The sequence below is a fragment of the Neophocaena asiaeorientalis genome, unplaced genomic scaffold, assembly GCF_003031525.2.
Source record: "Neophocaena asiaeorientalis asiaeorientalis breed wild unplaced genomic scaffold, Neophocaena_asiaeorientalis_V1.1 scaffold649, whole genome shotgun sequence".
NCBI lineage: Eukaryota > Metazoa > Chordata > Mammalia > Artiodactyla > Phocoenidae > Neophocaena > Neophocaena asiaeorientalis.
In genome coordinates, this window is record NW_020173202.1 from 1,759,214 (window position 1) to 1,783,446 (window position 24,233).

Below are 24,233 nucleotides of genomic sequence, written 5' to 3' on the forward strand. Positions count from 1 at the left end.
GGGGGAGGGGAGGGGGAGGAGGGCCCCTGCCGGTCACCTGATAGACCTGCACCCCTCTGAGGGTCAGTCCCAGGACAATGGTAGGTCGGTCCTCCTTCTTATCCTAAGAGGACACAGACGTTGGCAAGGTCTAGAGCCCCTGGCCTGGGGTTGTGGTCCCCCTCGCAGACCCTCGCTGGTGGACCAGGGGTGCCTGAGGGCTGAGGTGGGGTCCCCGGGCCTCCTCCCATTTCCCCTCTGATGCTGGCTGGGGGTCCTGGCCCTAGGACAGCCGTGGGTCCCTCCTGTCCTGGGTGGGGGTCCCGGCCGCCCTGTGGACCCTTGGGGAGGTGCGTCCCAGGCCTGAGCCACCCTCCCCCACCTGGCGTCCCCGCAGCTGGACCTTGTACAGCCTGAAGAAATGGACGGGCACGTCCTCCAGCCGGCAGGCCTCCCGGATGAAGCGCAGCACGGCCTCCTTGGGGCTCAGGCCCCCCTGCTCACGGTGCAGGGTGGGCGCGTGCCTGAGGATGTAGGCGCTGCCCCTCTTGGTGATGATCTGAGGAGGGAGCCACCAGCCATCTGTCCAGCCTGCTCCCCCTCCAGCCCGGGGTCCCCCCCCCGCCCCTGGGTGTGGCGCCCAGGATGGAGGGAGGGGCCTCACCCACTGCGGGAAGTAGGCCTGCGGCTCAAAGTAGCGGCCCGAGTGTGCCGGTTCGCGGTAATCGCCCAGGTCGGCCTGCAGCCCATAGGCAGCCAGCAGAAAGTAGGCCTCCTCCCGGTGGGCACACTGGGACCGCAGCACCCGCTCCTTCAGGTGGCAGTAGTACAGGTGCCTGGCCGTCCTGTCGCTGGTGGGCGAGCGGGCTTGGGAGCGCTGTCCCCCTGCAGCCCGCGGCCTCCCACCCCGCCAGTCACCACCCCCCGCCCGCCACGCCCCGTCTCGTTGCCCCAGGGCCCCAGGACCCTCAGGGCCCCAAAGCGGGGGAGGTACAGGTGGATGTGCTGCCGCCCCCCTGCTGCTGAGAAGCCAGGTGAGCCTGACTTCGGGCAGGGCTCCTGGGACCCAGGACTCGGCAGACCTGGTTTATAGCCGCCTCCTAAGAGACAGGCCCCTTTCTTCTGCTAATTTCCCAACACACACAGGGAGCAGGGCCCCTGGGAAGAACAAGTTCAGATCTTCTAACACTACCACCAGCCACTGGACCAACAGCACGGGGCAGCCACGCTCCCTCCGCACAACCTGCCTGTCTTCCCCTCCGAGACTTTTCCAGAATCTTCCCCCCCACCAGCTCTCTGCCTGGGGAGGCTTGTGGGGACCCCGGCCCACTTGCACCTGCTCAGGGGGTTCCTGGGACACGGGCCCCGCTTACCCACCCCCGGTCTGGGGTAACTCAGTTCCTGGGGCGCCCCAGCGTCTGTATTTTCCCACATGCTCTGGTGGGGTTCTCTCGGGAAAGTAGGCCCAGAACTCAGAAGGAGGCCCTGCAGGTGTGCCAGCCCGGGGCCCTTTCCCACCCGGACGGGGCACCAGCAACTGGGCGCGCAGCCCAGAGCAGGAGGAGGTCCCACTTACAGAGGAATCCGCAGACCCTCCAGCACACACCTGGGAAAACCCCACCCTGGGGCATAAAATACCTGTGTTCGAAACACTCTCTTGTTTCTGCCCTAGTCTTTACATGTTGGTTAATTAAAAAGAATGGCTGCGCCTCTGCCCCCCAAGCAACAGCGATACCACATCCTGACAGGTGGTCACCCTTCCGGGAACGTGCCAGAGAACCGGCGAGCGACTTTACCTGATAAGCCTTCCATTTTCCACGTAGTACTGCACCCTGAGGAAGGCCACGAAGGGGGCCCCGGGCCTGCCGCTTCCCTGGGGGTGGAAGGGTGGAGAGAAGGCCGTGCTGAGACCTGGGGGGAGGGGGCTGACCCCTGGCTGGTGCTCAGGAGGGAGCCATCACCTGCATCGCTTCAGACCCAGCCCGAGGTCACAGCTCAGGTCTGTACTGCGGGGCAGTCCATGATTTTACGTCACTTTGTTAAAAGGAAAAGCTGAGCAAATGTCCAGAACGCTCAAGGGCGCGCACCTGCACCCACGGGGCTGGCTTCCCTGCGCCCGCAGACTCCGCGCCGGGACCTGGGGCGGGGGCCGGCAGCTGGGCCTCCCGGGCCCCTCCACCCTGCCCTCCCCCGCCTGGCAGTATAGCTCACTCTATGTCTTTCTCTCTTCCAGTCCTTTGAGAAGTATTTGCTGAGCTTCTGCTCCAAATCCATGAAGACATGCTCGCTGTCTACAGAGAGAAGCAGGGCCTGGAGCAGAGCATGCTGGGAGGGGCCCATGTGCGACCAGTCACACGTGGTGGCCTCCTCGGCGTGGCAGGCTGAAGGAGCGTGTCTCCTGACGTCCAGGCTTTGCCGGGTGGTTTTCCCAAGTGTGGAATCTTTAGATACTGAAACCTAGACACTGACATCGCGATGGCACTGGAGCTGGTCCTTGCCGGGAGCGTGACGGTCCGGAAGGGTCTTCCTCCCAACAGCCCCTCTCCCAGCTGTAGACGGAGTCCTTCGAAACTGGAAAGGCCTGTAAACCTGGGACCAGGCTCCCCGACTTCAAGTCAAGACACATTAACGTGGTAATGCTGGGAATGGTCACGGGGGACCCTTCTTTCCAAATTCTACGCTCTGTGTTTTTGGACTATTACTACCACGTGTTTCCTTTGTAAGCTGGAGAAAAATGAGATTATTCTAGAGAGGAACATCGGCGGGCCAGCCTCCCTCCGTTACTGTCAGGCTCAGCTCCAGAACCGGTGACTCTCAGGGCCTCGACTGCGCCATCTGCAGGCCCCTCTCTGAGGACAGCAGGACAGCCTGACCCCTCCCAGCTCCACGAGGCAGCCTTCGAGGGTATAGACGGGGCGGTGCCAGGGGACCAGGGCGGGGCCCGCCACACCACTCAGCAGCCCCCGCCTCAGGATGGGGTGTGCCTGCCGTGTGCAGGCTCTGGGCTTGGGACCCTGAGCCAACCCCCGCATCCTTGCATCCTCAATACCTCGGCTGTTATCTCTGCTCACTTTGCAGAGGAGGAAACCGGGCCTTACAGAGGCTTGGAAACATGCCAGTCACACGGCTAATAAAACCCTGGTAGGGGTCCTAGGGTAACCCCCTCCCCACCCCCAGGCCAAGGACCCTTGAAGCCCGGGGTCAGCAAAGGAGGGCCCTGGGCCAAGCAGAGCACAGACGGGCTCCTCTGCTACATAGCGTCTGTAGCCGCTTTCGTGCTCCAAAGCCAGAGACACGCACTATCTGGCCCTGTACAGGAAGTGTGCCCACCTCTGCTCCGAGCAAGCACTGCTCTTCATTCATCTAGACCATCCTCTGTGGCCTGGAGGCTCCCCCAGGGTGGTCGGAGCCCACAGGCTTAGCCATCGCGTGCCGTCTGACCTTGGCGGCGCTGTTAAAGGATCGGGGTTTTGTCTAAGGAGCCCGCACTTGGGAACAGGAGTGAAAAGCCAAGCCCACCTTGCAAGGGCTACAAGGGCCCTTTTTCACATGTGATTATCTAAATCACCTTCCTGCTCCTTCCCAGCTCCCCGCCAAGTTCACGATAAAGAATAGAAAGAAACAAACCACCTTCAGCTTAAGTTCAAGCTCTAGAAGAAAAGTCCCGACAGCGTCACTAACCTAGACGACAAAGGTGCTAGAAATGGATCGAATGTATTGTTTCTCAAAGTCGGCCCACTAGCCCCCCAGCTGCAGCCCACCCGCTGGACGTGGGCTTCCAGCACTGCCCACCTGAACCATGGGCCAATCTCGCACCACTAGAAGCAGGGCCCAGACGTGGCGTCCTGTGACAGACACGCCCAGGGCCAGCCCTGCGGTACGTGTGATGCTGTCCCACCCAGAAGGCTGAGTGGAGTGACTGGGCGGTCCCGCCAACTTCCGGGACAGGGAAGTGTGGGGTGAGAGCCAATTTAGGTGATGCTGGGAGGAAACGGGATCCTAGAGTGTGGGGCTGCCAGTGGGACAGTGGACGCACTGGCCTCAGCGAGCCACTGGCATGATAAAGGGGTGTCAGGAGCCGCATGTGTCCCCAGATTCTTATGTTGGAGCCCAAACCCCCAGGGCCTCACAACGTGACTGTATTTAGAGCTGGGCCTTCTAAGAGGTGATTAAGTTAAAATGAGGTCATTAGGGTGGATCCTGATCCGATCCGGCGGGACTGGGGTCCACATAACAAGAGGAGCTCAGACACAGATCTGCACAGAGGGACGGCCACGTGAGTTCAAGGGGAGAAGACAGCCAAGTACACGCCGAGGAGAGAGGCCTCAGGAGGAACGGCCCCACTGACCCCGGGATCTCAGACCTCTAGCCTCCGCACTGCGAGAAATGCCGTTTACGCTGCCTGGTCTGAGGCCTCTGTTACCTGAGGCCGTGCAGGCTGCGCAGAGGCTGGTTCTGATCCTGAGAGGTTTAGGGACCAGGTGACAAAACACAACGCGGGGACGCTATTTGGGTCCTTATTCTTACAAAGCAGCTATAAACAGACATTTCCGAAACAACTGGGAAATTTAAATATCAAGCGAATATTACATAATATCAAGAGGGCCTTCCCTGGTGGCGCAGTGGTTGAGAGCCCGTCTGCCGATGCAGGGGACACGGGTTCGTGCCCCGGTCCGGGAAGATCCCACATGCCGCGGAGCGGCTGGGCCCGTGAGCCATGGCCGCTGGGCCTGCGCGTCCAGAGCCTGTGCTCCGCAACGGGAGAGGCCACAACAGTTAGGGGCCCGCGTACCGAAAAAAAAAAAATAAATAAATAAATAAAATAAAAATATCAAGAAATTGTTAATTCTGTTGGGTGTACAAATGGCATTGTGGCTGTTTAAGAAAATATTCTCTTTGAAGAGATACGTAAAGAGTATTTAGGGATGGAGTGTCATGGCGCCTGGGATTTATTTTAAATAACCAGCAAAACGTTCAGGGTTCAAAGGGGCAGGTTTGCAAAAGGTTGGCAACTGCTGCATGCTGCTGTCTCTACTTTCAGGGATGCCCGAAAGCCCTCAAAGTACTTCTTCAGTAAAATGAGCGTCGCGTCTCTCCTCCATCCTGCAGGGCTACCTGCAGGACGGGGGGCTGGCTGCGCGGCCCGCCGTCCTGGGCAGAGGGAGACTGGGGTGGGCCTGTGAACGCCACTGGCCCCCTGCTTCTCCCTCTGAGACCTCCCTGCTCCGGCGGCCAGCCCGCCACCCCTCCCCCGACGTCCCTCGATTGCTTTACTCCCGGTGGCCGGCCTTCAGGTCCATCCTCACTCCGCGTCTGGAGCCCCCAACGTGCCCACCCACTGAGTCTGAGCCCGCCTGCACATCCCACACCCAGACCCCAGCGGGGCCTTGGAGGGTCAGGTGGTGGCGGCACTGCACCTCAAGCCCTGGCGGGGGGACCCGAGGGCTGGCGGCTGTCCTGGACCAGAGAGGCCCAGAGTGGCACACGCCCTCAGCTAAGCCACCTCCAGATGCTCCAGAGGCCCAGGCTCCCAAGTGACAAAGCTCAGGAGGAAGAGGGTACCCCTAAACCCAACCACCGCGTCCCAGGGGTAGGGCCCCCCCAGAGCCTGTGACCCCCTCCCCCCAGGGCTCCGGGTCTCAACGAGTCCCCGCACGAAGTCACCACGTGTGTGCGTGCCCTCTCTCTGCTTTACCGCCCGCGTGTGCCCGGTCCTACGCCACGAGGCCTGTGCCGCGAAGTGAGCGGTCCTGCCACCTGCCCCAGCCCCCTGCTCAGCCTCCACCAGGCCCACCAGGACCCTCTCTGGAACGACGGGGACTTCATTTCCATGAAGCGGGAAACTTCTAGAACAAGACGACAGACTTGTTGAGGAATGGGCACTGGCAACCCTCTCCTCCCCCAAACAAACCAAGCTTCTTAGAAACGCTCGCGTCCTGATTGGTTGTCTGCGAGGGCCAGGCACAAGGCGGCAGCGGCCAACGGCTAAGACGGCGATTCTGGACGGAAGTGTGAACTGGGGCAAAGCTACCCATTAACTGAACTTTCCCTGCAAACTGGGAAAAGTCCACTAATATTAAAATTTAACCCAAAGCTGCTCCTCCAGGACGTGAACCCCATGCTGGGCGCCGGGCCCCCTGCCTGCAGCACTGTCTTACCGATGTCCCCGATTCTGTCCGGGGCCCGGAAGTGGGGAGCGATTTCCTGACAGACAGGAGAAAAGGCGGTTGTCCTGAGCTCTACCGCCTCCCCCGGGCCAGCCTGGGGGTCCCACATGGGACACTCCAAGTCCACGCCAGGGGGCGCATGGCCAGGTCTAAGGGCAGGAATTCCCATGGGGACCTTGACCTGTGACCCCACCTCATCCTCCTTCTCTTCCCTGCTTGGTCCGCGCCCCCGCCCCTGCCCCCCAAGTCCCTAGGCACTCGGCCACCAGAAGTCCCAGGGCTCGGCTCTCAGCCATGCTGAGACGAAATTACAAGCTCCAAAGAGAGCCTGGCAGGGACGGGGGTTGCACCAGTGACCACTGTGCTCAGGGCCCGGAGAGGTCAGGCGGCCCGAGCACGGAATCTTCTCTGCGGCTGGGCAGAGGGACCCCTCGTGGGACGAAGGCCTGGGTCATCACGCAGGGGCCACCGCAGGACTGTTTCCCTCAGAGAAATGCTCACGAGTCTGCAGGACACGCTGCACGGACGGCCGAGGGAGAGGCCGGGTCCTCAGAGCCCATGTCCCCATGGGGTCTCCCCATCTCGCTCAGCCCCCACCTGGACGCCTGCCTGGGGTGCACAGGCTGGGGGATGCAGGCGGAGGGTCAAGCTCCCCTGCTCCGCCCTCTGTGCTTGTCCACTCAGCCCGGGGGCCTGGAGGGAGCCTGGAGGGAGCCTGGGACACGGGGACAAGGCGGCCGCCCCACCTCGTCTGCCAGCACTGCCCCTCCTCACACCAGGGGTCCACGGAGGCTCCATCTGCCCCAGCAGGGCCCAGGGCTTCCAGAAAGCGAGCTTCCAGCCTGCTCACCCTTTCTCTCCAGAGGAGGGGAGTGTGCAAGTGTATATGTGTGTGTGCACCCGTGTGAGAGCATGTAAATACGTGTGTGCCTGAGTGTGAATATGTGAGTGTGCCAGCACGTGTGTGAGTGCGCACGTGTGGATGGGTTAAGTAGTTAAACATGTGAGGCAGTGTGCACGAGCGTGGTTATGTGTGTGTGCGCGCGTGAACGCGTGTGTGTGCCTGAGTATGAATATCTGAGGGTGCCAGCACGTGTGTAAGTGTGCACGTGTGAATGGGTTAAGTATGAAAACGTGAGGCAGTGTGTACGAGCGTAGTTATGTGTGTGTGCGCGCGTGAACGCGTGTGTGTGCCTGAGTATGAATATCTGAGGGTGCCAGCACGTGTGTAAGTGTGCACGTGTGAATGGGTTAAGTATGAAAACGTGAGGCAGTGTGTACGAGCGTAGTTATGTGTGTGTGCGCGCGTGAACGCGTGTGTGTGCCTGAGTATGAATATCTGAGGGTGCCAGCACGTGTGTAAGTGTGCACGTGTGAATGGGTTAAGTATGAAAACGTGAGGCAGTGTGTACGAGCGTAGTTATGTGTGTGTGCGCGCGTGAACGCGTGTGTGTGCCTGAGTATGAATATCTGAGGGTGCCAGCACGTGTGTAAGTGTGCACGTGTGAATGGGTTAAGTATGAAAACGTGAGGCAGTGTGTACGAGCGTAGTTATGTGTGTGTGCGCGCGTGAACGCGTGTGTGTGCCTGAGTATGAATATCTGAGGGTGCCAGCACGTGTGTAAGTGTGCACGTGTGAATGGGTTAAGTATGAAAACGTGAGGCAGTGTGTACGAGCGTAGTTATGTGTGTGTGCGCGCGTGAACGCGTGTGTGTGCCTGAGTATGAATATCTGAGGGTGCCAGCACGTGTGTAAGTGTGCACGTGTGAATGGGTTAAGTATGAAAACGTGAGGCAGTGTGTACGAGCGTAGTTATGTGTGTGTGCGCGCGTGAACGCGTGTGTGTGCCTGAGTATGAATATCTGAGGGTGCCAGCACGTGTGTAAGTGTGCACGTGTGAATGGGTTAAGTATGAAAACGTGAGGCAGTGTGTACGAGCGTAGTTATGTGTGTGTGCGCGCGTGAACGCGTGTGTGTGCCTGAGTATGAATATCTGAGGGTGCCAGCACGTGTGTAAGTGTGCACGTGTGAATGGGTTAAGTATGAAAACGTGAGGCAGTGTGTACGAGCGTAGTTATGTGTGTGTGCGCGCGTGAACGCGTGTGTGTGCCTGAGTATGAATATCTGAGGGTGCCAGCACGTGTGTAAGTGTGCACGTGTGAATGGGTTAAGTATGAAAACGTGAGGCAGTGTGTACGAGCGTAGTTATGTGTGTGTGCGCGCGTGAACGCGTGTGTGTGCCTGAGTATGAATATCTGAGGGTGCCAGCACGTGTGTAAGTGTGCACGTGTGAATGGGTTAAGTATGAAAACGTGAGGCAGTGTGTACGAGCGTAGTTATGTGTGTGTGCGCGCGTGAACGCGTGTGTGTGCCTGAGTATGAATATCTGAGGGTGCCAGCACGTGTGTAAGTGTGCACGTGTGAATGGGTTAAGTATGAAAACGTGAGGCAGTGTGTACGAGCGTAGTTATGTGTGTGTGCGCGCGTGAACGCGTGTGTGTGCCTGAGTATGAATATCTGAGGGTGCCAGCACGTGTGTAAGTGTGCACGTGTGAATGGGTTAAGTATGAAAACGTGAGGCAGTGTGTACGAGCGTAGTTATGTGTGTGTGCGCGCGTGAACGCGTGTGTGTGCCTGAGTATGAATATCTGAGGGTGCCAGCACGTGTGTAAGTGTGCACGTGTGAATGGGTTAAGTATGAAAACGTGAGGCAGTGTGTACGAGCGTAGTTATGTGTGTGTGCGCGCGTGAACGCGTGTGTGTGCCTGAGTATGAATATCTGAGGGTGCCAGCACGTGTGTAAGTGTGCACGTGTGAATGGGTTAAGTATGAAAACGTGAGGCAGTGTGTACGAGCGTAGTTATGTGTGTGTGCGCGCGTGAACGCGTGTGTGTGCCTGAGTATGAATATCTGAGGGTGCCAGCACGTGTGTAAGTGTGCACGTGTGAATGGGTTAAGTATGAAAACGTGAGGCAGTGTGTACGAGCGTAGTTATGTGTGTGTGCGCGCGTGAACGCGTGTGTGTGCCTGAGTATGAATATCTGAGGGTGCCAGCACGTGTGTAAGTGTGCACGTGTGAATGGGTTAAGTATGAAAACGTGAGGCAGTGTGTACGAGCGTAGTTATGTGTGTGTGCGCGCGTGAACGCGTGTGTGTGCCTGAGTATGAATATCTGAGGGTGCCAGCACGTGTGTAAGTGTGCACGTGTGAATGGGTTAAGTATGAAAACGTGAGGCAGTGTGTACGAGCGTAGTTATGTGTGTGTGCGCGCGTGAACGCGTGTGTGTGCCTGAGTATGAATATCTGAGGGTGCCAGCACGTGTGTAAGTGTGCACGTGTGAATGGGTTAAGTATGAAAACGTGAGGCAGTGTGTACGAGCGTAGTTATGTGTGTGTGCGCGCGTGAACGCGTGTGTGTGCCTGAGTATGAATATCTGAGGGTGCCAGCACGTGTGTAAGTGTGCACGTGTGAATGGGTTAAGTATGAAAACGTGAGGCAGTGTGTACGAGCGTAGTTATGTGTGTGTGCGCGCGTGAACGCGTGTGTGTGCCTGAGTATGAATATCTGAGGGTGCCAGCACGTGTGTAAGTGTGCACGTGTGAATGGGTTAAGTATGAAAACGTGAGGCAGTGTGTACGAGCGTAGTTATGTGTGTGTGCGCGCGTGAACGCGTGTGTGTGCCTGAGTATGAATATCTGAGGGTGCCAGCACGTGTGTAAGTGTGCACGTGTGAATGGGTTAAGTATGAAAACGTGAGGCAGTGTGTACGAGCGTAGTTATGTGTGTGTGCGCGCGTGAACGCGTGTGTGTGCCTGAGTATGAATATCTGAGGGTGCCAGCACGTGTGTAAGTGTGCACGTGTGAATGGGTTAAGTATGAAAACGTGAGGCAGTGTGTACGAGCGTAGTTATGTGTGTGTGCGCGCGTGAACACGTGTGTGTGCCTGAGTATGAATATGTGAGGGTGCCAGCACGTGTGTAAGTGTGCACGTGTGAATGGGTTAAGTATGTAAACATGTAAGGCAGTGTGCACGAGCGTGGTTATGTGTGTGCGCGCGTGAACGCGTGTGTGTGCCTGAGTATGAATATGTGAGGGTGCCAGCACGTGTGTAAGTGTGCACGTGTGAATGGGTTAAGTATGTAAACGGGAGGCAGTGTGTATGAGCGTGGTTATGTGTGTGCGCGCGTGAACGCGTGTGTGTGCCTGAGTATGAATATGTGAGGGTGCCAGCACGTGTGTAAGTGTGCACGTGTGAATGGGTTAAGTATGTAAACGGGAGGCAGTGTGTATGAGCGTGGTTATGTGTGTGCGCGCGTGAACGCGTGTGTGTGCCTGAGTATGAATATGTGAGGGTGCCAGCACGTGTGTAAGTGTGCACGTGTGAATGGGTTAAGTATGTAAACGGGAGGCAGTGTGTATGAGCGTGGTTATGTGTGTGCGCGCGTGAACGCGTGTGTGTGCCTGAGTATGAATATGTGAGGGTGCCAGCACGTGTGTAAGTGTGCACGTGTGAATGGGTTAAGTATGTAAACGGGAGGCAGTGTGTATGAGCGTGGTTATGTGTGTGCGCGCGTGAACACGTGTGTGTGTGCCTGAGTGTGAATATGTGAGTGTGCCAGCACGTGTGTGAGCGCACACGTGTGAATGGGTTAAGTATGTAAACGTGAGGCAGTGTGCACGAGCGTGGTTATGTGTGTGCGCGCGTGAACACGTGTGTGTGCCTGAGCGTGCACGTGTGTGACTGTACAAGTATGTAAATACCTGCACGCGTGAGCATGAGTGCACGTGCCTGTGCTCCGGTGTAGCGAGGGGGAATCGCCGACACCCTGGTGCCCTGGGGACACGCGGGCACCAGGCGGCACCAGGCGGAGGCCTGGGGTCTCCTTCAGACTCAGCCCCAAGCACCCGCCCTCCCGCCCTGGGAGGGGCCCCGGGGGCCCAGGGGCGTCGGGAGACACTTGCTTACTTCTTATCACACTGAGGCCAAAGAAGTGGGCTTCTCTGATGCCGGCCAAGTCGCACACCTGCTGGAAGAGCTCGTGCCCGGCGGCCTGCACCTGCGATAGAGATGGGAGGTGCTCAGGGCGCCGAGCAGGGCGACCCCTGGAAGAGGAGGGAGTCCAGAGGAGGGTCCCCTGAGCCAGGCTGGTGGGCAGGGGGTCTGGCTCAGCAGGGTCAGGGCTCGGGGTCCCTGGTCACTCCCCAGGCTGACGGCTAGAAGTCCCCCCAACACAGCAGGCCGCCTGTGAGAGGGTGGGACCCTCACGAGGGCGGGGGCGGCGTGTCCAACCCCAGGACAGGAGGCTGCTCCCTCCAAGGACGGGGTGTGGGAGGCTCCGTGCCCCCAGGAACCCCACTGGGCTCTCTCCTCACCCTAAGCCAGCATCGCTAGGTGACTCCTGAAAGCGGGGCTGGCATCTGGGCACCCCTGAAAGGGGCGTGTGCTGCAGGGGAGGCCCATGTCTCCCCATGCCCCAGTTCTGCCACAGCAGCCGTCCTGCCCCACAGGGACCTCCTGCCGGGCTTCAGGGCCCAGGCCGAGCCCCAGCGCCGTCACCTCCCCACCCCTCCCCGCTCCCACGCGGCCCCAGTCCTGGGTGTGCGTCCACTCCTGCACGAGTGAGGTCTCTCTTGCGTCGGTGTGTGTACACGAAAGGGCGGGCTCTCGCCCTCACCACAACTATTAGCCAGTCGGCTTTCCATTATCCACAAATGCTTCGTTACACCTAAAACGTTAGCAACGTCTTTACATCAGCCATCTCACACGTTCAAATTTCCGGTTGTCTCACAAACGTCAACGTTGTCGAGCTTTGTTGATCTGAATCCAGACTCAAGGAAGGCCCCACCCCAGGACCTTTCCCCGGCCGTTGATTTGTTGGGTACACAGGGTCCTTTATCCCGTGGCCGACACAGCTCCCTGGTGGGTCTTGTCCTCTGTCCTCTGTGCTTCCTGGGCCGGTGATTGGTCCCCACAGACCTACGTTGTTGTCTGGCGCCCGTGTCCGTGTGTGTGAGGCCGGCTGGTGGAGGCTCGGGTTCACCGAACGGAGACCCATTAACCGGGGGCAGCTGAGGGGCTGGAGTGCGACGGCCCCGGGCAGCCTGAGGACGCTGGTCGCAGGCTTCCTGGGGATGCGCGGAGCTCCTGTGACTCGGGGAGTCCCACTTCTTAGTGGTCAGTGCCCGGGAGGCCGGCCTTGTCATCGTCCATCTGATCTGGTGAGGGACAATCCCTCCGCCCGCGATGACGGTGACGCATATTCGCAGCAAGGCTTCCCAGCCCATGGCTTCCTAATGCTTGGTGTGAAGACGCACGCGGTACAGTTAAATACGGGGTCCTCCCTCACTGCTAGCCCAGTGCACACACCCCGGAAGTAACTTCCTCTGCTGGCTCCGCGTTGCAGGGCCAGGAGGGCGAGGCCACAGGCACTGGAGGCTGGCTCCGTGGGCCCCGTCGCAGCCAAGATCCACGTCTCCAACTAGAGCGTTCAGCTCTGCTCTGGCTGCACAGTCCTTCAGGAAGACCTTCCCCTGAATTTCACCGAGGAACCAGGCTCACATAGGGCAGGGCCGATGCCCCAGGACCTCCCCTCCCCCCACCCTGCCCCAGGTCCCCTCGCTGCACCCTCCCCGTGGCATAAGGCACCTCTAAGGACACAGCGAACCCCCGGAAAGCCCATCGATCAGCTCCAGCATCTCATCGCTGGATGGGGACGCCGAGGCTTGGGGCCCTTGACTCCAGTACAGAAGTGTGTCTCTGAGCAGAGGAGAAATTCCCAGGACTCGGGCAAGACGTTCCCAGGAGCGATGGGGCATCTCAGACCCCTTCCGCCCCCTCCCAAAGGCAGCCCCAAACCAGCCCCGCAGGGACCAGCGCTCTTCGCCAGACCCCTCCCACTTCAGGTGCTGCGTTTCACAAACCACAGTTATCCTTCAATGAGGTTACCCCCCTCCCCCAGGGGCCAGCCAGCTTTCTAGGCGCTTTCTGTTGCCTCTCAACTCAACTAAGACAGGCAGACAAGGTGAGAGTAGGAAGGAAAGACAGACACAGAGATTCCGTCTTCCTCTGATTGGGCCCTAGACAGCCCGAGCGTCCGCGATGGCTGAACACATGAGAGAGACATTTCCACATGGACGTTAGCTTCCCGAGTTCTCCGTCGCCCTCGCACCCTGCACCCTGCGTTCCCAGAAAGGAGATGCAGAAACGGGAACTTATTTCTCACAGTCAGCAACATCTATCAGGAACACTCCCTTCACGGGCCAAATGGGAGGGCTGACCCCTCCCCGGCGTGCCTCCAAGACGGGGCCTGGGGCTCCAGAGCACCCGCCCCCCGCCCCTCTGGCTCTGCTCCCCTGCGGGCAGGGGGCTACACCTACAGCGAGAACGCAGATGGCCTGGGCTGCAGCCCCAACTCGGCACCAAGTGCTCGCCAACCCTGGGCCTCAGTCTCCCGTCTTTGAGATCAGACCAGCGGGGGGCAGGGCCCCGGCTGCGCATGGAGAGGGCTAAGGGAGGGGGCAGAGCCGGACACACGGGGGCACCGGTTAGCGCAGGAGGAGCTGCTCCGGGCCGAGATGGGGAAGAGAGACCTCGACCTCAGCTCAGACACGCCTGGAAGGGCCACTACAACCGAGCTCCAGAGACCGCCTGGCACCGGAGGGCTCAGGCCACTTCATTTTCTCTCGGGCAACTGGAATGAGGTGGAAAGACGTCAAAATCCCGGCTGGAGGCGACCTGGCCCTGCACTGACCCACTAGACGCCCCGTGTCCGGAGGGCCAGAGCTGGGGCGCAGGCAGCCCGCAGTGCAGGCTCTGAGCTGCCGTGGGGCACAGCAGCGGGCCCACAGCACGGCCGGCTTGTCCGGTGTGTCCCCGCGGGTGTTTGTGCTCAGGCCAGGCCCCACGCACCCCTACAGCTGCTGTACAGAGACGGGGGCTCCCTTCCCCGGCTCTCCGTACCCCCGCTCCCCAGGAGGTCCCGTCGGGGAGGGTCTCTGCGGGGCCAGGAGTCCCTGTGCGGGGCCAGTGCACAGCCCCTCTCTCGTTCTGGGCGCTCCTTCACAGGGAGGGAGGGGCGGGTGGGGCCGGGCCTGCGGGGCGCCCTGAAGACGTCTGCGTGGCAGCCGCTGTCCCCGGAGTGGCCGGGGGCCTGGGGAAGGCGGTAGAGGCGAGCTTCGTCCCCAGGGGTGCACTGGTCCTCACAGACGAGGTGGCATTCAGAGTCGGGCACACGCCCCCTCGGCGATGAGGCTTCTTAGCTAATGGCTCTGACTTCAAACAGCTGCATTGTCTGGTGGGAGCTTGCAGGAGTCACACGCTTCCTAAAGAGAGCCTCCATCCTGTACCTGCGCCTGCGTGTCATCCTGCGTGTGGAGCGAATCCATGGAGGCCTAAGCGACAATTCACATCTCCCCTGAAAGGACAACCTGAGTCACGTGGCCATCAGGTAGAGGCCAAGCAGGGTCTCTCACGGACACTGTTGAGCGAACCCCTGCTCCGCTGTCCCCAGCCCAGTGCTTCGGGGCTGGCCTTCCCAGGGAAGGCGGGAGCCACCTTCCTGGGAGGACAGACCCGCGGCCTCGCCCCTCCAGGCAGGACCTCACGGTCACCCGCAGACAAGGTGTGGGCGGCCTGACTCCCATCTGCCGGGTCTGAATCTGGTTCCGTCAGCAGCTTTAGTGTTTATTCCAGGCCGAGGACGCAGCTGCCCTCAGCTCCACCCCCGCCTGGGTCACGGGAAGAGGCTCCAGAAGGGATGGGCCCCTCGGAACAAAATCTGCCCACGCAGGCTCCGGACGCTGCGGACTGTGTCTGGCCTGGGCCACAGCCGGGGGCTGCAGACCGAGAGGGACACACACTGTGCAAAGGTGGCCAGAGCCAGCGTCTGTTTCTCCAAGCTGGGGGGCAGTGGTGTGATTAGAACACAGTGCGGTCCCAGGGGGCAGGCCCGCCGGCACACTGGCCCCATGTGGTCCCGACAGCCACCCCTCACACATGGCATGGCTCACCCCGTAGCCGCTGCTGCCCCCCGCTGCCGCCCACCCAGCCCTCCTCCGCGCTCACCCCCACGGCCAGCCGCAGCCGTTCCCGCGTGGGGAGTAGCACCAGGACCTCCCTGCGCTCCGAGGGCATCTCGCCGTCCCAGGGCCACTTCCGCCAGCCGCACATGGGGTCTCAGGACCAGGAGCCCTCCATCCGCCCTGCAGGAGAGAGCTCGTCAGGGGCGCGGCACCGGAGGCACAGGACCGCGTGTCACCACGCGTGGGCCCTCTTCCACCGGCCGGACACAGGTGCGGCCCTGCGCCCCCAGACTCACCCAGCTCCGGGCTCCCTGGGGACAGGCACCCTGCTGAGCTCCTGGCTGGGAAACCGCCCGCAGTGGAGCCAGGCCAAGGTCCAGGGTCATAAGTAGCCGGCTACGTGCAGGTTGATTGGAATGCAAATAAACAACGCGCCAGGCTGGCACCGCCCGGCTGCAGCTAAGCCAACTCCCCCATGTACCGCCTTCTCCTTTTCAGGGGCCGAGAGTAGGGCCACCCGAGGCCCGTGGCAAAGATCCTGGACCCAGGGCTGCCGTGGCGGGCACTGGAGGAGCTGGAGGGGCACCGCAAGTACTAGGCACGCCCGGGTCCCCACTGCAGCCCCTGCCGCTCGCGTCTGGAAATGAATCCCGAGGTAGCAGATGAGGTAGCGGACACTGGTCCCCAAACAAGGTCTCCCTGAAGGCCCACTCTGATCCCTTCGGGCCGAGGTCACAGCCTCCTGCCGGGCCCTGAGCCGGTGAACTGCTGAGCTTGTGAGCTCTGACCCGTGGGGAAGAGCAGTGTTAAAGGGCGGGGCCCCTGTAGCCCCCTGAACGCGGTTTCTGCTCCCACAGGCCGGCTGGCACCCCCGTGTTTCCGTTACGGGGTGAGCCTGGAAGGGTCCCGAGCTGTCCCTCATTGAGAGGGACTCCAAGGGGCTTTTATTTGACAAACACAGGAAGCTCCTCAAGGGGCAGCTGGGCAGGTCCTAGGGAATTCGGTTCCCGCTGTCCCTACGTCTGGCCCTATGGGGCTGGAAGGTGGGGAACACAATGGAGAGAAGGAAACCTCTTGCCGGCTCTATCTGCCTGTGATTCCCGCCCAGCTGTACGGGTCGCACGTGAATCTGAAGAGGCTGCCGCCCTATCTTTTTCTCTCCAGGGTGAATGCAAAACTATTCTCTTCCGAGATGTGTGTGCCCTTTTTACCGGCAACTTAATGATTTTTAAAATGGCCAAAGAGCCTGAAAACAGATGCTGTATCCCGTGATCCCCTGCATTGCACCCTGGTTGCTCGATTCACTGGCCGAGATGTCCTGTGACCCACTGACGAGAGGTCCCTGGCGCTCCTGCTATAAGGAGCAAACAGGGAGGACGTGAGGTGACCGGGCAGCTGCACAGAGTGTGGGCACACACACACACACATAGAGGAACCCTGAGGTGGTGGACGGAGGGACACGGAAGTGGGGCTTCTCCCAAGGAAGGTGTCAGGGATGGACGTCAGCCCCCGCTGGGCATTCAATGATCCACAGCCGAGATGCTCCGTCCCAGGTGTGCTCCTCTGACCAGTACTGGGTGACGGTGCCTCACTTGCCTGTTCAGTGCTGGCCGTGTCGTAGGTGACAGTTGGCAAAGGAGCTCCAAACACCTCCAGTGACGAAAAGGAAAAGAAAGGCTGCTTCTTGTTGATAAATGCTCCACCTTGCATCATGTATCAGGTATCAGGGCAGTGGGTGCACTTCCCGGAGAGGCTGCAGAGGGTCTGCACCAGGTGCCCCGGGGCCCGCTCCCACCAGCCAGGCACCCCTGTCCTCTGGCTTCTCAGGAAGGTGGGAGTGAGATAAACACACTTCAAACACTCGTGTCTTCAGCCAACATCATTCTCAATGGTGAAAAACTGAAAGCATTTCCTTTAAGATCAGGAGCAAGACAAGGTTGTCCACTCTTACCACTCTTATTCAACATAGTTTTGGAAGTCCTAGCCACGGCAACCAGAGAAGAAAAACAAGTAAAAGGAATACAAATTGGAAAAAAAGAAGTAAAACTGTCACTGTTTGCAGATGACATGATACTATACATAGAGAATCCTAAAGATGCCACCAGAAAACGACTAGAGCTAATCAATGCATTTGGTAAAGTTGCAGGATACAAAATTAATGCACAGAAATCTCTTGCATTCCTATACACTAACAATGAAAGATCAGAAAGAGAAATTAAGGAAACACTCCCATTCACCATTGCAACAAAAAGAATAAAATACCTAGGAATAAACCTACCTAAGGAGGTAAAAGACCTATACTCAGAAAACTATAAGACACTGATGAAAGAAATCAAAAATGACACAAACAGATGGAGAGATATACTATGTTTTTGGATTGGAAGAATCAATACTGTGAAAATGACTATACTACCCAAAGCAATCTATTCAATGCAATCCCTATCAAATTACCAATGGCATTTTTTACAGAACTAGAACAAAAAAATCTTAAAATTTGTATGGAGACACAAAAGACCCTGAAGAGCCAAAGCAATCTTGAGGGAAAAAAACAGAGCTGGAGGAATCAGGATCCCTGACTTCAGACTATACTACAAAGCTACAGTAATCCAGACAGTATGGTACTGGCACAAAAACAGAAATATAGATCAGTGGAACAGGATAGAAAGCACAGACATAAACCCACACACCTACGATCAACTAATCTATGACAAAGGAGTCAAGGATATACAATGGAGAAAAGACAGTCTCTTCAATAAGTGGTGCTGGGAAAACTGGACAGCTACATGTAAAAAATGAAATTAGAACACTCCCTAACACCATATGTGAAAATAAATTCAAAATGGATTATAGACCTAAATGTAAGACTGGACACTATAAAACTCTTAGAGGAAAACATAGGCAGAACACTGTATGACATAAATCACAGCAAGATCTTTTTTGACCCACCTCCTAGAGTAATGGAAATAAAAACAAAAATAAACAAATGGGACCTAATGAAACTTCAAAGCTTTTGCACAGCAAAGGAAACTATAAACAAGATGAGAAGACAACCCTCAGAATGGGAGAGAATATTTGCTAACGAATCAACAGACAAAGGGTTAATCTCCAAAATATATAAACAGCTCATGCAGCTCAGCTCAACATTAAAAAGGCAAACAACCCAATCCAAAAATGGGCAGAAGATCTAAATAGACATTTCTCCAAAGAAGACATGCAGATGGCCAAGAGGCACATGAAAAGCTGCTCAACATCACTAATTATTAGAGAAATGCAAATCAGAACTACAATGAGGTATCACCTCACACCAGTTAGAATGGGCATCATCAGAAAATCTACAAACAACAAATATGGGTCATTTGTAGAGATGTGGATGGAGCTAGAGGCTGTCATACAGAGTGAAGTAAGTCAGAAAGAGAAAAACAAAAATTGTATATTAACTCATACATGTGGAGCCTAGAAAAATGGTACAGATGAACAGGTTTGCAGGGCAGAAAGTGACACAGATGTAGAGAACAAACATATGGACACCAAGGGGGAAAAGCGGGGGGTGGGATGAATTGGGAGATTGGGATTGACATATATACACTAATAGGTGTAAAATAGATAACTAATAAGAACTGCTGTATTTAAAAAAATAAAATAAAATTCAAAACAAAAAACCACTCACGTCTTCTGAGCCGGGTGGGTGCTCAGGTGGGGAGCGGCCACCTGCTGAGAGTCTGTGGTTCTGGGTCTGGGGGGCGGGCCACCCCTGCACTGGGCCCTCCTGAGGGCTGCTGCCCCGGGATCCCTTCTCTGTGCAGCCTGCCTTTCTCTGGATGAGAGAAAGCATCCTCTAGCATGAGATGGACCTGCCAAGAATGTTCTAGAAATGAAGCTTCTGAACCATAAGCCCATAAAGAGCAGGTGTCACAAAACAACACAGGAAAACCATTCAGCAATAAAAGGGAGCGGAATACTGGTAGGTGGACAAACGTCAGTCATGCCGACCCAAAGAACGCATCTTACATGATTCCATGAAATGTCCAGAAGGGGCAACATCCACAGAGACAGGAAGCAGGTGTGCGATGCCTGGGGGGAGGAGCCTGCACGCGGCGTGGGGACGTGCCACAGTCAGACGGTGGAGGCTGCACAGTCGTAAGTTTACCAAAACTCACTCAATTGTTCACTGAAAATGAACGTACTTTACAGTATGTAAATCCGACCTCAAGAAGGCTACTAAAATACATGTTATAAAATCGTAGAAAACGACAAAAAGTCATCGGTCGATGGCACAGAAGCCGGAAATGCCCCTTCCAGCAGGTGTGTGTGTGTGTGTGTGTGTGTGTGTGCGCCACGTGTGTGTGTGCACACGGGCGTGTGCACGTGTGAGTGCCCTGATGACAGGCTCTCCTGCACCATCAGTACCGCGTGTGGACCCTTCCCCGCGTGCCTCGCCTGCCCTTTACGGAGCCAGTTCTGATGGCCGCAATGGCCCATTTTAGGGAGTTCAGGGGTCGAGCTGCTTAGTTAGCGGTCGGGGAGGGGAGGCCCGCCTGCCTTCCGCCCCCGCTACGCGCCCACGTGCACTTTGCCCGCCCCCTCTGGTGCGCCTCCGGCCTGACCCATCCGGCGTCCAGTGAAGAGCCCAGCCCAGCCCAGCCACCCTGGGCCGTTCTCACACGGCTTCTTAAAGTGCTTCTTTTATTGTCACCTTTCCTGAAAAGGCGGTTGGCCAGATGCAGCGTATTTTGCTCATTTTATCCGTAGGGAACGTGAGGCACAGAGAACCAAATGCTGTGCAGGGCCCCGGGCTACAGTGTCTCTAAGAACCCCCCCAGAGTCACGTGACAAGTGCTCATTCGCACGGACACGTCCAGGGTGACTCCCGCACTCAGGAATGACAGACGTCAGCGTTTGGGGAAGCGCAGGGGTCTGACTGCCGTCGGGAGTTGCAGGTGGGTGCGGAGCGCTGGGGGGTCCCCGAGGTGCCTCTGCTGGGCGACGGGAACTGAGGACCCCTCACAGCGCCAGCCCAGTGACGGAGACACTGGAGGGTCGCCCCGCGGGTGTCCAGGGCCCGGGTGCCTGTGGGGCTGAGAAGAGCCGGCCCAGAGGAGAGGCTAGGCGGCTGGAGCTCTGCCTGCTGCCCACGCGGGCGGGTTGTGCTGCGTCTGCCGCCCGCTCCACCTCTTGACCTCCATTAAAACCCAGGGCCCAAGAGCAGGGTGCGGGGCGGCGTGCAAGCCCATCGTCCACCCCTTGGTGCGCCAGGGGCTTTTCCTCCAGCTGACAGCTGGCCAGGGTTCCAAAGCGACGCCCTGCGGGGAGTAGCCCCAACAGCAAGTGCTGGCACCGCCCCCCCCACGCCCCCGCACCCACCCGGGCTCACCTGCCACCCACAGGCTTCACACAGCACATCGGAGGGCGCCTCTGGGCCCTACTCTCAGGCTAAGATCCAGGGACACGATGGTGACAGGCAAAGAAAGGAAGGGGGCCGAGGGACCGCATTAGCAGACACAGTGGGACGAGGGTCAGGCCCACCACAGCTACAGGAGCACCAGGCCCCCGGCCCCTGGGGAGGGACCTCCCAGCACTCACTGGAGACCGCTTCCCCCAGGCTGTGCTCCGATGTCCCTCTCACGCAACTCTCTAAAACCAAGCCACCCAGTAACTCGCCCTGGCACCGCAGCTCCTGCCCGGTCCCCCAGTCCAGCCGGGGAGCTGCTGTGAGCGAGGGAACCTGCTTCTGGGCTCACTCCCTGGCCCTGATGCCAGTGCAACAAAGCTCCCGAGTCAACTGCCCATCTGTGGGGCACTTGCGTTTTTAGCGTCCACGCAGCTCTCAGGAAGAGGAGGCACGAAAACGAGAACTTGGGGCAGAGAAGCGTATCTCAGGGATGTGTGCCTTTCTCGTGTGTTCTCACAGAATGGTTTCTACTTCAGAGAAATGAATCATAGCGAACAAAATTCTATGAAGTCAGAAAATTAGCCAACCTAGTTGAACAAGAAATTAAATAAATGAATTAACCCGAACAGTAAAGGCATCTGAGAAGCACGGCAGGAAGGACAGTGAAACTGTCAGATCGTGGGAGGGGCTGCCCTGTCCCCGCGTCCCTGGGTGCAGAGATGGATCTGGAAGAATTTGCTGAGGCATGGGAACACGTAAGGGCCGACCGTGTGGGGCGTGGACATGGCTGGGGGCCCGTTTGGGCCCCGGAGTTCGGGGTCAGCAGGTATGGACGCCCACACTAGGATGGGGACTGGCAGCAGGAAGTCCGCCGGCGCCCGGCCCCCAGGGGGACACACTGGGGGGCAGCAGAGTGAAACACCTCTTCTGTGAAACCCGAGCCCTTCCCAGTCTTCAATATAAATCAACTCATGTGTTACGTGTGACACTTTATTTTCAAGACTCCCTAAGCCAGGGTCTCCCACACTTGCCCTGAAGCCCTGTGGAGGGGATGAGGACAGGGGGTGCCCGGGGACCTTCAGCCCAAGCAGCCGGTGAGGGGGGGCCAGCCGGCAGCCCCAGAAAGGACTACGGTGGCTGGTGAGGTCAGCTGGCTCACGTGTTCAATTTGCCTTGGCAAGATTTGAAGGAAACTTCTATTTCAGGCCTCTGCTTCTTCCCCCGGGAAACAGCCTGTCCCAGGACCACCAGCCCCTACGGACGTCAGATTAAAACAAGCCCGTCACACTGCAGCTGCCACCATCACCGGGCCGGGAATGGAGCTGAGTAGGAAATATCGGAGCGATGCGTGTAGCAAAGATTCCTTAAATCTGCGCACCGGGCTGGGATGCGTGCTGTGTTTGTGCTTCCCGAGTGTGAAAACCTCATAACCCCTGGATTAAGAAAGCCCAAGGCAGCAAGTGCTCACAACATGCCCTGAACGCGCTGCCCCTTCCCGCGGGCTGCAGGAGGACGAAGCCCGCAGGAAGGGGGAGCGTGGGTGGAGGTGTGCGGTGCCCCGCATCAGCAAGGCTCCCCGGAAACAGACTGCGCTTGTCCCGGCCCCAAGAAGCCATCCCCGTGCCCCGCCCCCAGGAAACGCCCCCCCACCTCCTGGGACCCAGCTCTGCAAGGCAGAGGGACACAAGGTCTCGAACCTGAGAGGCAGTCCCTGGGGCCAGAGCCTCGTTTCTCCCCGACTGAGGGGGAGCGGGGCCCCTGCGACAGGGTGGTGCCCACCACGAGGTGGAGGCGAGCTCATTCCTGCCAAGGGCTTGAGTCCACGGAAAGGAGGTGCGAGCAGCCCCATGAGATTTCGCCTCCGCAGCTCCCGCCTCCATTACAGGGCTGACGTGGGGGACGGTCACCCTCCAGCAGAGACCACGGCTACGCGCTGGTCACGCGCAGACGGGGCTGCAGAGCCGCCTTTGATCTTAGGGGGCTGGACGCTAGGGCTGGGAGTGAGGCTACAGCTAAGGTCCCACTGGGCAGGGGGCTGGGGACGGGGCCCTGTCCTCCCAGGACCGACGCACACACGGCTGTGGTCAGCGGTGCTTGTGAATGAACGCAGGGAACCCGCGTGTCGCGCAAGCCTGCGGGGCCCAGGGGGGCGGCAGACGTGCGCTCCGAGGCTGGGCGGGGTGCTGAGGAAGCTGATGTGAGGCTGAGGCAGGAAGCCTGTCCTGGAGGACGCTTGTCATTTGCAGGAACTCCGGCGAAGGTTTCGAGTCTTCTGTAGAGAACAAGGGATGCGTGGCCCGGCCCTGAAGACCATGACAACGGGGTGTGGGAAACGCAGGGGGGCTGCAGCTGCTCCAGCAAACCTGCTCCCTGACCTTCCATGGCTCCCAGCCGCCCAGCGCCCCTCCCCCTCCAGACACCACCTCCCCAGAACAGCGTATCACTCGAAATCTCCACCTGGCACGGTGGATGGGGGTAACTTTGAACATCAGGAAGAATGTAAAGGTCACATCAGTTAGGAAAAGAGGGCTCCCTGCCGTTAGGGGTGAACCTCGACCCCAGCCGGGGCCCCAGTCCTGGATGGAGCCTGTGGTGGTGTGCTCACTGCACCCTCCTGTCATCCTCCCAACCCCTCACCTCCTGCTCAGGCCCCGCCCCCCGTCTTCCTGCAGCTGCCTCGGACCTCCCCTCCCCTCCCCACCCAGCTGGGACTGTGTTATTTCAGGGGAGCGGGTGCTGGGGGGACTGCCCGTCCCAGCATCTCTGCTCACAGTCCCCTGAGCCGCCCTGGAGCACATCCCTACCCCCATTTTCCATCTCACCCGGCATTCCCACCACTGAGTTGGGTCTCATCTCACCTCTCACTGTGAGAGCCGCTTCCCAGAACGCTGGATGCGCGCACCAGCGGGGCTCCTGCCAGCAAGCAAGGGGGGGAACCCTAAGCCCAACCCCTCTGAGGCATAGAACGGGACAGCTGGGGTCCGGCGTGGGGGGAGCGGTCCTGAGGCCCTCAGTTACTTTCCCCCTAATGTCCGCTCTCCTCGGGTCACGTCACTTAAAGGGGTGAAACAAGACACTGTCCTTGTAGCCCCTCCATTTTGGTAGGGTCTCCCCTGTGGGTGGGACGGTGGCCCCGTCACCCCTGGGGCCCTTCACCCCTCCTGCACAGGGCTTTAAATTGTGTACGCAGAGCACAGACTTGGAAATTGGGAACGGGGCAGGGAGCGTGGGTCACAGACAGATGGAGGGTGTTGGCGGTGGACGGAATTTGGTGTTTGCAGAAACCACCCCTGCCGCCGCACGACGGCAGGGCTGGGGTGTCCCTGGGGAGAGCTGCCTCTGAGTCACGCTGATGGGCACCCCCATCTTATGACAAGCTGGGGGCAAGGACCTCCTTGTTCCCATTGCAGGGATAAGAGCACTGAGGCTGGAGGAGCTGGGTGCTCGTGCAGAGGCTGTAGCTGGTACTTGGCTGGGCAAACTGGGGCTTGTTCCAGTTGGGGACGTGGGGCTCTGCTGCTCCAGCTGTAACCTCCTGTCGCTGTCACCAGCTCCGTAAGGTCGGCAGAGGAGCCCTGGGGTTGCCCTGCATCAACCCTCAGTCTTGCTCTGGGGCGACCCAGGATGGGAGGAGGGAGTGCAGGAAAGGACAGGACTCGGCCAGTTACTACAGCT

At 58.6% G+C, this 24,233-nt stretch overlaps 1 protein-coding gene across 5 annotated transcripts in view; it reads right to left on the bottom strand.

The window, feature by feature from the left end:
- FRMD1 (FERM domain containing 1) overlaps positions 1–15,544 on the bottom strand; it is a 19,557-nt gene extending 4,013 nt beyond the window's left edge. For 2 of the 5 annotated variants that reach the window (XM_024744864.1, XM_024744867.1), the window contains exons 1-8: positions 15,466–15,544; positions 15,213–15,349; positions 11,115–11,205; positions 2,191–2,270; positions 1,776–1,852; positions 644–830; positions 362–538; positions 38–103 (exon numbers count right to left, since the gene is read on the bottom strand). In XM_024744864.1, the coding sequence (XP_024600632.1) occupies positions 38–103; positions 362–538; positions 644–830; positions 1,776–1,852; positions 2,191–2,270; positions 11,115–11,205; positions 15,213–15,317 (783 nt within the window). In that variant the 5' untranslated portion in view covers positions 15,318–15,349; positions 15,466–15,544. Of the gene's footprint in view, positions 1–37; positions 104–361; positions 539–643; positions 831–1,775; positions 1,853–2,190; positions 2,704–11,114; positions 11,206–11,912; positions 12,098–15,212; positions 15,350–15,465 lie in introns of those variants that run through there. The other 3 variants (XM_024744865.1, XM_024744868.1, XM_024744866.1) reach the window with 3 other exon arrangements.
- Positions 15,545–24,233: the final 8,689 nt, after the last annotated feature.